The sequence below is a fragment of the Brugia malayi genome, assembly GCF_000002995.4.
Source record: "Brugia malayi strain FR3 genome assembly, contig: Bm_v4_Chr2_contig_001, whole genome shotgun sequence".
Taxonomy (NCBI): Eukaryota; Metazoa; Nematoda; class Chromadorea; order Rhabditida; family Onchocercidae; genus Brugia; species Brugia malayi.
Window position 1 is genome coordinate 7019962 of NW_025062476.1, and position 14236 is coordinate 7034197.

The window sequence follows — 14236 nt, forward strand, 5'->3', positions numbered from 1 at the left end:
GGTAAAGAAATGTTTCAATTGAAAATAGTAAAGTACAAATTTTTCTTGAGTTTATCTTCTCTAAATCCAAATTAAATCCGATCATTTAACTGATTTTTTTTTTCTTTTTTTTTTTTTTTTTTTTTTTTTGGAGGAGGAGATGGATCAAAAATTAATGTAAAGTGCATTTAAAAAATTAAAAAAATAATTCAGCGTTTATAAATGTAAGAAAATAGGATTAAACAAGTAATTAATAAAGTAATGTGTATTATCAATTCAAACAATTGATTATAATAACAAAGATAGATGGAAATTGTAAAATTAAATTTAAAGACTTCGATCCCTGCTATGATCCGTATAATATACGGTATGTTCACGTGGTGGATGATAATGAATATCATAACCAGCATTAGTGGTAGCGTCAACGTTTGTTGGTATGCGCTGTTGACGGCTTCTTGAAAAAGCCGCAATAGCAGCCGCAACGGCACAAAGAATCAATGAAAGACTGATTACCATTAATAAAATTCTAAAAAATTAGCAATTAGTCCATCCTTTTTTCCAAAATTACTTAAATATCGAAATAGTATTCCATAAATTATAATGTAATTAATAACTTTTAATCGATTAGTCGATTAATCAATCAATTTATTAAACTTAAATAAATGAATCGATGTGATTATATTTCCAAATGTTTCATATTTTTGCACTATTTTCTCCAAAAATATATATTTAATTGATTAAAATCACTTCATTTTTATGTTTCTTAAATTTACGAGAAATTCTAGTCAACTTTTTTGTAACCAAATTCCATTTCATTATTTTATTTCTATTCCAAATAAAATTAATTTTCCGTTAGCTGTACTGATGATAAAATTCAACATTACTGCATACAAGCAAAACATTCAGATTGTTAAGGATAAATGCTAGTCATATACTATTATTCATTCAGTGCAAAATGATACATGTCATGCATGCAGCATGCATGGCATAATGCAACAAATTATGCATGCAATCTGTACAACTTATGCATTACTGTAGCATTCCACGCTGCTTTTGGAATTAATTATTTTTCAAAAATTGCATTTATAAGTAATTCATTAAAACTATCTTTTGAAAAAATCAATGAATTTTAATTAGAAAGGAAAAAGAAAAAAAACTTACATAAGCCACGTTCTTAGATAAAAGCAACAAGCGCCTAATAACCCGTAGCAACAATAATAATAATGAAAAATTGATTCATCAGGACATCTGAAATATAAATAAAACGAAGTTTAAGAGTCTTATTAAATCATTTTAATTTAAAAAAAGATACATAAAGTGAAAAATCGTTAAAAAAATCTTGAAAGTTAACATTATAAATGAAATTTCCTGGAAAAAAGTGAAAAACTGTTGAAATTAGGTGATAATAAAGTTTTGAGCATATAATATTAATATAAATGATAAAATAATAGTGAGCAAATCATCTAATATTGGAACTTTCAAAAATTGAATTTTGGGATAAAGAAAAAAATTCATAGGAAATTGAATTATGAAATTATATAATCTTGGACAGAAATTTTCGGATGAAGGAAAAAGCTTTTATGTTTTTATGGCAGTTATCAGTTGATTGTCAACAAACTGATAATTTCATTTATATATTACATTGTGTGAAATTGACAATTTCATAAAATTTCGGGGTTTCTGCTAATAGCAATTTAATTAATTAAATTAAACTGCAAAGTTAAAAATAATCACGATTTATAACTGATAGCAAGAAATTCACAACGATGATACAAGTTGCACTAATACTGATCAGAACTGTAATCATTATTACGGCTATGATAGTGATTTAAATCATGATATACAATGACTTACATTGTTAAGCCACAAATAATTCCACCACTTGGATATGGGAAGTAATTTGGTGCACACATGAGGCTGAAATAAAACTTATTTTTGTTACAAGTAAAAAAAACGAAAGACTACCTAAATTTAAAGAAGAGAAGTGGAAAATAACAATAACAATAGTTAATCCAGTCATTTTCTAATTAATCGATATTATCAATGAAAGATAATATTATAACTTATTAGCTATATTGCTAATTAATCGGAATCATTCAAAAATTTAAAAGAAAAGATTTAGAAATTTAGTGAAATATTTTTTGTCCTTTTCTTAAGCAAAAATACCGACAAAATAGTCTTTTAAAAAACTGAAAGTAAAAATTCATGTAAAAATAAAGATCAAATGGATAGTATCAGTAATATAAAATGATGATTAATGAAATATACAACAACTTCCATTGATTGCATAGTTCGAGAAAATTTTGCACCATTTTTATGATTTGTAAACAAATTTGCTTATCGCTTAAATTTCCATCTTAAAATCATTCGTGCCTTTTCTTTCATTTTTCTTTTCCTAAGTTATAAAATTTTTACGTTTATCAATCATTTTCTGTAAATTATTCATTCACAGAAAAGAAAATCAATCGATATTTCATCCATTTATTGGATGATCAGTCGATAGTTTACAATCAGAATTTAAATCCGTATAAGAATCAATATCTGAAACTTTTCTTAGTATGTTATCGAGCTATCATCAGCACTTACTAATTTTAAAATATAACTCTTTCAAATGATTGCTGTGAAATTATCTGACATATGTGAATTTTAAAAAGTGTCAAATTAATATTTAATATATATTTAACATAAATTAACATTTAATTCTCAGCAAATTAATTACTATATATTATCTTTTATAGAATTGTAATTTGCCAAAAATAATTAAATAAAAAAGTTAATATTTTCTTTTAATTTGTTTCATTCTATATTCCTCTTCAAATTATGTATTTCTTATTGTGATTGTTTTCATTTTATTTTATTTTTTTGTTCGTTTCTTTTTTTATGAAATTTTAGATCTTTTTTTCAGTGATTCAGAAAAAAGTACTATTTTGTAAATTTATTTTAATTATAATTATCGCTTCCTTGCAAACTTTATTTTTTTTTAATTTTAAGAAATGCTAATTTACATCTTATTTGTTATCAAAGAAAAGAAAAAAACGATGGGAAAATTTCACAGATTCTGTAGCAATAAAGAAAAACAGAAAACAAAAAATGCACATGTTTTTTTTGTAGAAATGTATTGAAAGAGAATGTTAAAGAAAGAAAAGATTAAAAAAGAAGCCAATAAAATGATCTAAAAAAAGTAGTTCATTTAAATTTCGAAATTTAGATAAAGAAATATTTTTTCTTTTGCTTTTAAGTGAAACTGTAATAACAATGAATGAAAAATGATATTTCATATGAAAATTTAAGTGTTTTTATTAGAATGAAAATACGAATTTCTCTCTCTCCGAAGCACGGAGAGAGAGAAATTTCTTTTTGGGATAATTATAAAGAATAAAGATTTGTTCAATTAAATTTCTCTTCGTTTTTTGCTTGCTAAACTAATAATTCAAAAATAAATGACAAAAGACTGAAATTTGAAATACATATAGGATCAGGAAATTAATTATTTTAAAAGTTTTATTTTTTAATGACAACTTGCCTGAATATAGATCGATTTATCAAAGAAATTCACAAAAATGATTTCTAAAAATTTACACCTTTTCTTACTTATCGTGTCATCTATTTGCTTGTAATAATTCTCAAATGACAACGATAAACAATGCTTTTCTAAAAAAAAAAGAAAAAGTTTATTTAATTTACTTAGAAGCATGAATTGTTTCACAAAATGATTTAATATTCAATGTAAATCACTCATAGCTGTTTCTGTTTGTTCGGTGTAGTGATAACGCTTCCGGCTTGAATAGTCGGGATTTTCCTCATTTAAAGCTGTAATAGTAGTTTCAACTTCCGGATTACTGGAAATATTTTCCGTAGCAATTATTTGTGCAAAAGATGGCTTATTAATACTTCCAATGCTTGAAAATGCAGTTTTGAACATATGTGGAAGTGTAAATTGACTGATACCTAAAAATAAAAATTACATATTGATAATGTCATGATATATAATTGCATTGATTAATTTTATCGCTATCACTGCCTATTGCACTGCACTTTTTATTGTTATCAAATAAATGAATGAAATAATAAAATGACATAATATTGTAAATGATAAGATCATAATTATGTTCATGAGCAATAGCATTAAAAGATGTTTAGGATAATAACTAATCAAAAGATGCTGAAAGAATTTTAGATCGCAATGATGACATTTGGTGATAGCATTTAGATGTGCGCAGCGCAAATTGATTTAAGTTTATCTTTTTTTGCAATGATTAATAATTTTGATATTGTCCAGTCAGTAAAATGTACAGCCAGCAGTATCATATTCTTCAAGTTAATGACATTTCTCATTAACAGCACTAATTTCAACGTTAACTTATGACGGTTCATGGACAATTCGACTAGAAAACAATCCTCAAAATATCCATTATTCGCTTTATTAAGCTTTTATAGTTTTGATATTTCAACATGGGCGGGAAATAAAGAGTCTTTGTTTTGTTTTGTTTTTTTTTATCCAATTACATCAATAGCCAACTGAGTGAAAGATAGAAATGAGCTTTAAGCTAGGCTATCTTTTCTAAGGTCTTTTTCCTTTTGAAGCAGTCAGCCTAAATGAGATTGCTTAATTATTCAGAATGTTTTTCTCATTTCCTGAATCAATCTTGACTTAGAGAATTAATATCCTGAATCTGTGACTTCCAAGTAGTCTCTTCATTAGCCATTTGATTATTCAAGATGTTACTGTTATCTCCTAAGTCACTCTCGACTTAGAGAATTAATATTTTGAATCTTGGCTTCCGCCCATTTCTTCATTGGCCGTTTCATCTTTCGCCCATCTTTTACACAGCTTCTTAATAAGTTTAAGCATAATCTCTCTATCTTTCACAATGGTTTTTTTTTTTTTTTTCAGGAATATTGTGTTTTCTGCTATTGCAATTAAACAACAAAAAAGCATTCAATTAGACACTTATAAAATTTTGATAATAATTTATATTGATAGAAAAGAGATATATGGCAAAGGATTGAAAAGGAAAATTAAAAAAGGACAAACATACCAGGTGAAACAGATGGACATACTCGTCCAATATAATAATATAAAGTAGCTAATGCTAATAAATGTAGCAGTGCATACCAAAAATTTATAAATAATATTATAAGAATGTTTGTAATAGCCTGAAATAAGCATTAATTATGGAATGAATAGCAGCAACAACAACAATAACAAATAAAAAACAATGACAACACTAACAAACAACAACAAATAAACAAAAACAGCCTTTCACGAAAATAAACAACAGTAAGGAACAAACAGCGAATAATAAAAGAAGACAAAAAGCAACAAACAAACAACAACAACAACAACAGTAGCAGCACACAATAACAACAACGACAACAATAGCAGAAACACAGCAACAACAACAACAATAGCAGAAACACAGCAACAACAACAACAATAGCAGAAACACAGCAACAACAACAATGGCAGAAACACAGCAACAACAACAACAATAGCAGAAATACAGCAGCAGCAACAACAACAATAGCAGAAATACAGCAACAACAACAACAACAATAGCAGAACACAGTAACAGCAATAGCAATAAAAGAATGAATTGCTTAATCAATAGTGAAAATGGTGTTGAAAAAAAAAAAAAATTACATACCCCAATAAATGATATGTAACGATTGCTGAAAACTGAATACCATGTATGTGCTTGATCACCAATTCTGAAACTGGAACTTCCCTCCTCATCTAAAACATTTCACTTAAAATAATAAGCATATTATTATCAACATATTATCATTACTCATAATTGATACTAATCATTACCTAAATTAATCTAAGCTAAATATTTTTCATCAGTATATTTGAATTAATAAAAGAATTATACCAAATATTTAAGGTTAATACTTTTCACAAAGTTATTATCATTAATTTATGCAATAATATATACATACTATCAGTACTTGGTAAATCACTTGAAATGTTTTCCGGAAATAATTTTTTCAAATCACCAGAATCATCTCCATCATCTACTGTTGCATCTTTTAAATGTCCCATACTGCCATATTTTGTAGTAGCACTAATAAAAATGAAATGGATGCAAAATTATAAAATTCTCATCATTTTTCATATATTTAAATAGATAGATTGTATTCATACTTCGAAATAATAAGAAAATAGAAAATTTAATAAAATGAAGTAAAAAATAAAAATTTTGGTGAAATCATTACTTCAATTTGTTTACATTTTGAAGATCATAACTCATCGCCAATGAAACATAGGAATAATTAACAAAAGCATAAGTTATTAAAAATGGCATCGTTGAAAGAATTGCTAATTGATTTAAATCATCAAATAATACAAAAATAATTGCTATAAGCATCATTGCAAGACTTGCGCGTAATGGGCTTTTATTAGCGCCTTGCTGAAAATAGCAATTTCAATTGCAAGAAAAAAAGAAATAAATAATTTGAATATAAAATTTAATTACAATAAATATTTTGTATTGAATTGAATTAATAGCATGCAGTGTAATCATTATTATTAGAAATAAGGAAAAAAGGTGAGATAATCGCTATAATTAAAAAGTTTTAAAATTATAAACTAAAGAAGGGAGAGAGAGAGAAATTTATCATATACTTATGACTGTGGAAAAACTAAAGCTATCTTACAATTAATAACATTAAAGATTGTTGTGTTTAATTTAAAAAGAAATATAATTTAACAGCTAAATATAATTTACAATAATAATTTTAACTTATGACATACACCAATTGCTAACGGATTCAGAAGTGGTATAATACCCTCAGAAGCGATACTCTGAATAACACGTGGAGTTCCAAGTAATGTGCCAACTGTCGAACTCAGTGATGAAACATAAAGTCCGGAAAGATATAAAAATCCGGTAAATGATAATTTTTCAGCAATTAATGTATCGCAGATCAGATATGCACGATTAACCAATGATCCAAGAAGTAATATAAATGACAAAATAATCATCGAACTGAATCAACTAATTAATTAAGTAATTAATAACAACAACAATAATAATGATAGAAAAATAGTTGGAAAATATGTTTAATAGCAATTTTTTGTTTAAATTTAATAATTTTCGTAGAAAATTATATCAATTATGACTTGATTTCTCAAATATTTGACTATTATTATTACATATTATTTAATTTCTTGTAGATTAATTACTTAAGTGTAATTCCAAGTGTAATTTTTATTTGTCAGGATAAACACTTTATTTTTGTAAGCAGAAATCAAATTATAATTAATCTGGATGCTTAACCAATAATATAAACGATTTTAAGTAATGGTTAATTAGAAAAATGTAGATAAAAGTAAATTTCATATAATTTATTTGGTTTCCGAAAAAAGAAAAAAAAAAAAAAACGAAAAAACTGGTTGGAAGATAACGATACTATTTTACTAGAAACAATAAGCTCCTCCGGAATAATGAAAAATTGGAAAAATCGATAGCAGAAAATAGATTACTAATAAACGATCTATAAATTCAGGAAGTTTTTTAATTAATTTCCCTTTATAATGTTTACATGTGCGAATTTATTTGCAATAACACATCATGTCAATATTTCCATGAATTTGAATTCATTAGAACTTGAAATTTAAAATTTGGTGTCACAAATTTAAAAGGAAAAATGAAAATTTACCTGATGGAAATTGCAGATAATTCACCTACAGGTATGCTAAGTTGAGGATTTCTCAGATCGTCGCTCATATTCACACCTGCATAAATTAACTTATTTAAAGTCAATTTCATCATTCTAAAATTTGTGCCCAAAAAATTTTCAACATTCATTTAGTGGTTGTTAAAAGTATATATGATGGCATTAAAGTTATTCAACTCGCAATCTAAAATTTGAATTTAAAAAGCCAACTGAATGCTAAGCTAATCATTCTATTTTCTCATAACTTTTTATTTGAATAAATGGATGTCATAGCTATTAAATTTGAGCAATGCAATAATTAATTGATAGATGGATAATATTTTAATTTAAAATAAATACTTTTATTATTTCGATTACTGTATTTTTTATGTTTTTTGACAAAAATTAGTTTTTATCACTTTATCATAATTTGTCATTTTATAAATTTAAATCAATAAACCTGCCAAAACACCAAGAAAATTTGCGAAGAAAACACCAAAGACAGTAAAAAAGTTTTGGCGGATTTGTGGTACATCAAAGCCAATTTGAGAGCAATTAAATCCGTCATACATTGGATTCATGTTTGCATCAAATCGTATCATCGAAAAATGCCCTACGCCATTATCTGAAAGTGAATTCCAGTATCTATTCCAGTTACATGTTGCAAACGCAATTTGCATGCCGCATGCAAGTGCAGTTAATGATATTTTTGTAACTGAACAAAGCATAGGTTCAAGAAGAATGCATGGAAAATTTTTGCAAATAATTGTTCACTCGTGTATTTCATTTAATGGTATTAAATTTGCAACATATTTCAGTTGATTTGATATTTTAATTTAGCACAGATTACACGTAAATATCTGACGTAGCTGACGTAAATATTGACGCAACTAACCAATATCGACTTTAAATAATGCACCCATATAGAAGTCCATAACAGCAAGCATTAAAAATACCGATAATACCAATTGCAATCGAATAACCCAACGTACACCAACCATATTAATTCCTAAAAAATTAATTAATTATATTATTTGCTAAGTTATACAATATAATATATCAGAAAATATTATTTTCTAGATGTGTAGAATTAATTAATTATTTTGCAGAATAATAAAAAAATTTTACAAATTAAAAAAAAATTTAATTGATTTTTGAATTTAAATATGCTAAAATTAATACTGGTAATTAATTAGACGTTAATTGCAAGTTTTGCGTTTGGTGCTCTTTGTGAAATAACAAGGATGTGTTAATTGCATCTTTTTTTTTCATTAATAAATCGAATCAAAAAACCTGTCAAAGCAAATAATGCTGCTATAGCAATGAATTTATGAGTCAACGAATTTTCATTTCCAAAGAAACTTGCGACACTTTCACCAAAACCGATGACAACTAGCGCAATTGCGACAGACTTTAAAAAAATGTTAAATAACAATGTGAAAAAAATAGAAAAATTTAAGCAATTTCGATGTATACTGTGTGTTATTATTATATTAAAAGAAAATAGTTGGAATTATGAGATAGCAATTTTAATTGATTACAGTGTAAATTAGAATTGAAAAATTAAGAAAATGAAAAAAACTAAAAAAAAAACAGAATTTGATAGAATATAATTTCCTTATTAGAATAGCATTAGTTAATATTTAATCGGTGTTAGTTAATATTTGATTAAATCAAACTAATTAAAAATTTCTACTTTACAAATACTATTAAATTAACCTATTTTAATCAGTTAAAAATGCATATGCATTTATTACCTGTCCAAAAGCATACATCAAACCAACAGCGCCACCAATTTGTCCACCAAGTATATGTGACACAAGAAAATATATGCCACCACTTTGAATTTGGCATCGTTGACAAATGCCAATAGCGGAAAAGACTGATATTAATGCAAGAGATGTACAAATAATCAGTAAGATAACTGCATTTACTATGCCAGCTATTCCCTTAAAAAAAAAAAAAATAATAATAATAAACAAATGATAAATTTAAAAGAATTAAATAATAAAAATTACAAAAAAAAAAAAAAAAAAAAACTCTTTCCTGACATTTTTTGAAGTCAAATATTTGGGAAAGATATGAATTATAGAAATGGTCAGTGATAAGCATAGTATTGGCTGATAATAACTGATAACAATATACTAAATTTTCGTTTGTGCTAAATTATATTAAAGACCGATAATTGGTTTCATTCCATCCAAACAGTTTCCGATGAATAATTTGCCAATAAAAAGGATTTTAAAAAATTATAAACTAAACAATTTTTTAATTTCATTATTAATTTAATAAAGTTTTTCTTTCTTATTTTAAATAGTTTCACCGAATATAAATGATTTTTAAGTAATCGAATAAATCTGATATACTAACCACAATCCATCCCATACGAAGAAATACGATAACACCAAAGATATTAACTAAAACAGTGGTAAAAACACCATCCCAAGTGCCAAATAATAATGGTCGAGTGATAAGAAAGTTCCTGTTAAATTAAATATCTCGAAACAAAACATTTAATCGTTTTAAATTCAAGTTAATAGAACTAATTAATGATTGGTTTAATTAATATGAGTCAAAAATGTTTCATATGATGAATAAAAAAGAAAAAGCATATAAATATTTAGTTAACAATTAAGCTAAAAATAATTGATAATATGATAAGTTAAAATGTGATAAGGAAAAACATCAAAAATGAAAAGGAAGAAAATTTGTTTTAAATTAAATTTTAAAAAGGTGTACTTCTGCCACCATGGTTCATTGTTATTACTCTGAAGTTGTTCATTTGAAAATAGCGAATCCATTGGTTCTCGAATTATTTCACTTTCTTCCTTCCTCATTTCAGTTCCTTCCTCAATTTCTGGTCTTTGAAATTTCTTTCTTTTTATCCTCAAATTGTCACATTGAATTAAATGTACAATGAAAATCATATGGGAATTATGAAAAATAACGAGAAATTAAATTATTGTTATTAATATTGCTATCATTATTTTTATTATTGTTATTAGTGCTGTTGCTATCATTGTTGTGCCATTATTATTGTTATATTTATTTATTTATTTGGTTGATAAGTTCAGTCAACTATGAAAAAAAAATGTTTTGATATGATAATACGATGATAGCATGTAAACGATTAACAATGAAGCCAAAGATAAAATGATGGTATCATACGTATAATAATAATAATAATATTACTGTTATTAATATTATTTTCATGTTCATTATTACTGCTATTAATTATTATTGCTGTCATTGCTGTTACAATATATTAATTTAAATTCGAGCATTTAAGAGAATAAATGAACATTTAGCAGCAGTGAATATATTTGCTAGAAACAATCGAAAAAATTTGTTCAATCGACTACTTAAGTTCAGGTTTAGAAATATAGCGCTAATCCTTGAGCAAATTTTTCTTTTTGAAATATGATAACAAATGTTTTTCAAATAATATGAGAAAGAAATAATTTCAAATATTTATGGAAAAAATGAAATGTTTCGAATATTACCGAACTATTTCAGTTGGCATAGTTTGCTCCACAGTTGTGCTAATAATAAAGAGAAAGGAACAAAGAGAGAGAGGGAGAAAAAAAAAAGAGAGATTTATGAGCTTTCGTCATAAAATTTAATGATATTATTCGATAACTTACATCATATCATTAATGCAATAATCAAAATGCATGCAACAGTTGAATGCTTACTCTGATATTTCAATTAATAGTATAACTTATTTCCGCTTAATGAAATAATAGATGAAATTTTCAGGACAAAGTAATCATTTAATTAAATTTCAATAATCCTTTTTTTTGATGACAGTGAGACTTTGCGACATCCAATAAGAGTAGAATAAGAAGAAAAAAATAAGATATTTGCACATATGCCAACAGCTAGCAAAAAGCTTATCTTAGGCTTATGCTATAGCTAATGATATAAGAACGTTAGATGATGAATAGAAAACATTGAAAAAAATTTTTCGCCTTTTTTTTCATTTTTCTAATAGGAAATCAATAATTGCATTAAAAGTAAGCATAAACATGCAGAAAAGCTAACATAACAATAAAAATGTTTTTTTTTTTTTTTTAATTTTCTGATTAACTAACATTTTAACAAAATCAGTCAAAAAGCAACTTTAATTTTGAAATAATTAAGCAAATTTCAGATGAATGATAAATTTAGATTAGCAAGTTAAACAAATATTTTCAAAATAACCAACACTTCAGTTATTAATTTTTGTAAAATTTAAACGAAGCTAAAAATAGTGAAAAAAACATTTCAGTGCAAAATAATCGTTGTGACATTTAAATTAAGAATTTAATTTTTTGATGCTAAAACTTGCAAAAATTCTCCCTTTTATTGTTACCATTTTAAACTTCGTTTTTTTTTTCTTCTAGCTTTTATGGAAAATTTAACAATGAAAAAATTTATTAAAGAATTATCAATGAATAAGTTTTAATTTATCATCGTAAATCAAACTACATTATACAAATCATTTGAAAATGCACAAAATACAAACTTTGCTTGCCCAAGTAACTATCCATTGATAACATATCCATATTAAATGGCCTAGTAATGCAATCATACTTACATTAGGCTTTCTATTTCATTAGGCTTATATATGATGCATAAAAATATATAACACACAAAATAGAAGGAAGAAAAAAGAAAAAACAGAGTAAAAAAAAACTTTCCAAGCAAATTTTATTCATTTGCTTCATTTAGGCTCAATCAATATGCTGTAGCTTCTCAGAAGCCAAGCATATGAGAAAATGGCCAAGATAAATGTAACAATTCTCGAATAATTTACCTCTTTGCTATGTTCTACTCCCTCATTTCTCTTTCGCTTTATCTCTGTCCCTCTTTCTTTCTATTTTACTTTTTTCTCTTTCTCTCTCGCATTTTTCATCTCTTTACTTGCATCATTTATGCAAATGATGCAAGTAAGTTTGTAAAAAATTGGATGACATCGAAATAATATACTTTTCCAAAAACTTGCAAAAAAAGTTAATAGAAAGAATGAATAAAAATTTTTATTTTTTCCATTCATTTTTTAAGTTTAACTATATAATTAAAATTAAATTAAATAATTAAAATTAAATTGTAATTAGTGTAAATGTTATCATTTTTCATTTCTTTTCCTTTGTAAAATAAAGAACTATGTTTAAATAAATTTGTACTAAAGTAAGAATAAAATCATTTAGAAATCATTCAATGGAATTTTCATTATCAAAATGATGTTGGCTTATGGCTGTTAACATAATTACATAGCAACAAAACAAAACAGAACAAAAAAAAAAAAATTTATTTCTTTCACTCTTTTTGATTAAACATTTTATTTCTATCTTTTTCTAATTTGAAATTAGAGATTAAATTGATTTCTTTATTTTTGTTTTTATCCACCACTTTTAATTAACTGAAAAAAAATCGGAACAAAAAACAAAATTGAAAAAAAAAAACAAAACTGAAAAAAACAAAAGTAAAAAAAGCAAAAATCAAAATCGAAAAAAAATTAAATAAATTGTTGTAGCAAAAAAAAAAAAAAAAAAAAAAAAAAAAGCACATAAGAAATGTGGGAAAGATGAACAAAGGAAAAAAAATAATTTTATGTGATATACATCTTAAAGTTACGCAAAAGCAATTCGAAATTAATTGCATATGATTTTAAACGTAATCATATGAAATAGTAAATGATAGCTCACGTGAAATGATAAAATTTACCCACGTATAAATAGCAATGATAAATCACTCAGAATTAATGATGATAAGCTATTTTGGGCAGCAAAATGATAAAGCTAAAAATAATTATGCAAAAACATATATCACATAAGACAGTAAAAAATTGATCACATAATGATCGCAGAAATTAATCAAATTACCAAAAATTTATTAGCCAATTTATCAGTTTTTCATAAATGACAATTGTTAGTTGGAAAAAAAAATAGTACTTTTATTTGACTATAAAATGTCGTTGTTTTTCATCTTTTTTTTAAAGTCAGATAATGTATTTCTGTGAATTTATTATCAAATTAATTTTACTATTAATTAATTTTAATATTATAATGTAAAATAAATTATGTGCATCAAATTGAAATGAAATTTCAGTTTTTACATCACATATAATTTCAAGTATAAAGTATTCTCTCTCATATTTGTTTGTTTAAATCATTTTTTTCTTCTCAAATGAAATAATTTCTCTGACATTAATTAATTATTATTGAAATTTTATAATAAATGAAATTAATCATCTTAAGCTCATCACCTTCTTTATTTTTTATCTTTTTTTTTCATTATTCAACTTTAATTTAAATTAAAAACAATCTTAAAGAATTTGATGCTTGTATTGCTAAAATTTAATTAAATGTCTTAATATGTAATTAAAACAAAAGTGATAAGAAAAATTTGTAATAATGATTTGCTACAATTTCTTTATTTAATTCGCATATTTGTGTTTGTCTGTATGACTTATTTAAAAAATATATAAATGTACACACACATACACATGCACAGGCAAAAGGTAGACATTCAAAACGTATCGGAGATAAAATTAGTTTTAAATTTCTCTTTGGTTATTTACGTCATTTCTGTGTTGTTTCATCTCCTTTTT

General features: G+C 25.1%; 2 protein-coding genes across 4 annotated transcripts; both read right to left on the bottom strand.

The window, feature by feature from the left end:
• Nucleotides 1–306: 306 nt before the first annotated feature.
• Bm8793 (Uncharacterized protein) lies at nucleotides 307–1892 on the bottom strand (the record flags this gene model as incomplete). The annotated part of the gene is made up of 2 exons (XM_001893470.2): nucleotides 307–505; nucleotides 1834–1892. The coding sequence occupies 2 exons, from the start codon at nucleotides 1890–1892 to the stop codon at nucleotides 307–309; spliced, it is 258 nt and encodes an 85-aa protein (XP_001893505.2).
• Nucleotides 1893–3700: 1808 nt separating this feature from the next.
• Bm3272 (Uncharacterized protein) lies at nucleotides 3701–10568 on the bottom strand (the record flags this gene model as incomplete). 3 transcript variants are annotated; one of them, XM_043078723.1, is made up of 13 exons in its annotated part: nucleotides 3701–3927; nucleotides 5019–5136; nucleotides 5628–5716; nucleotides 5932–6047; nucleotides 6199–6392; nucleotides 6737–6971; nucleotides 7645–7720; nucleotides 8102–8266; nucleotides 8537–8650; nucleotides 8935–9052; nucleotides 9399–9590; nucleotides 10012–10123; nucleotides 10381–10568. In XM_043078723.1, 13 exons carry the CDS (start codon nucleotides 10566–10568, stop codon nucleotides 3701–3703), a joined length of 1944 nt encoding a protein of 647 aa, XP_042934657.1. The 3 variants fall into 3 exon arrangements, with proteins under 3 accessions (XP_042934657.1, XP_042934659.1, XP_042934658.1); XM_043078725.1 differs by having other exon boundaries at nucleotides 10381–10478; XM_043078724.1 differs by having other exon boundaries at nucleotides 5923–6047; nucleotides 10381–10478.
• Nucleotides 10569–14236: the final 3668 nt, after the last annotated feature.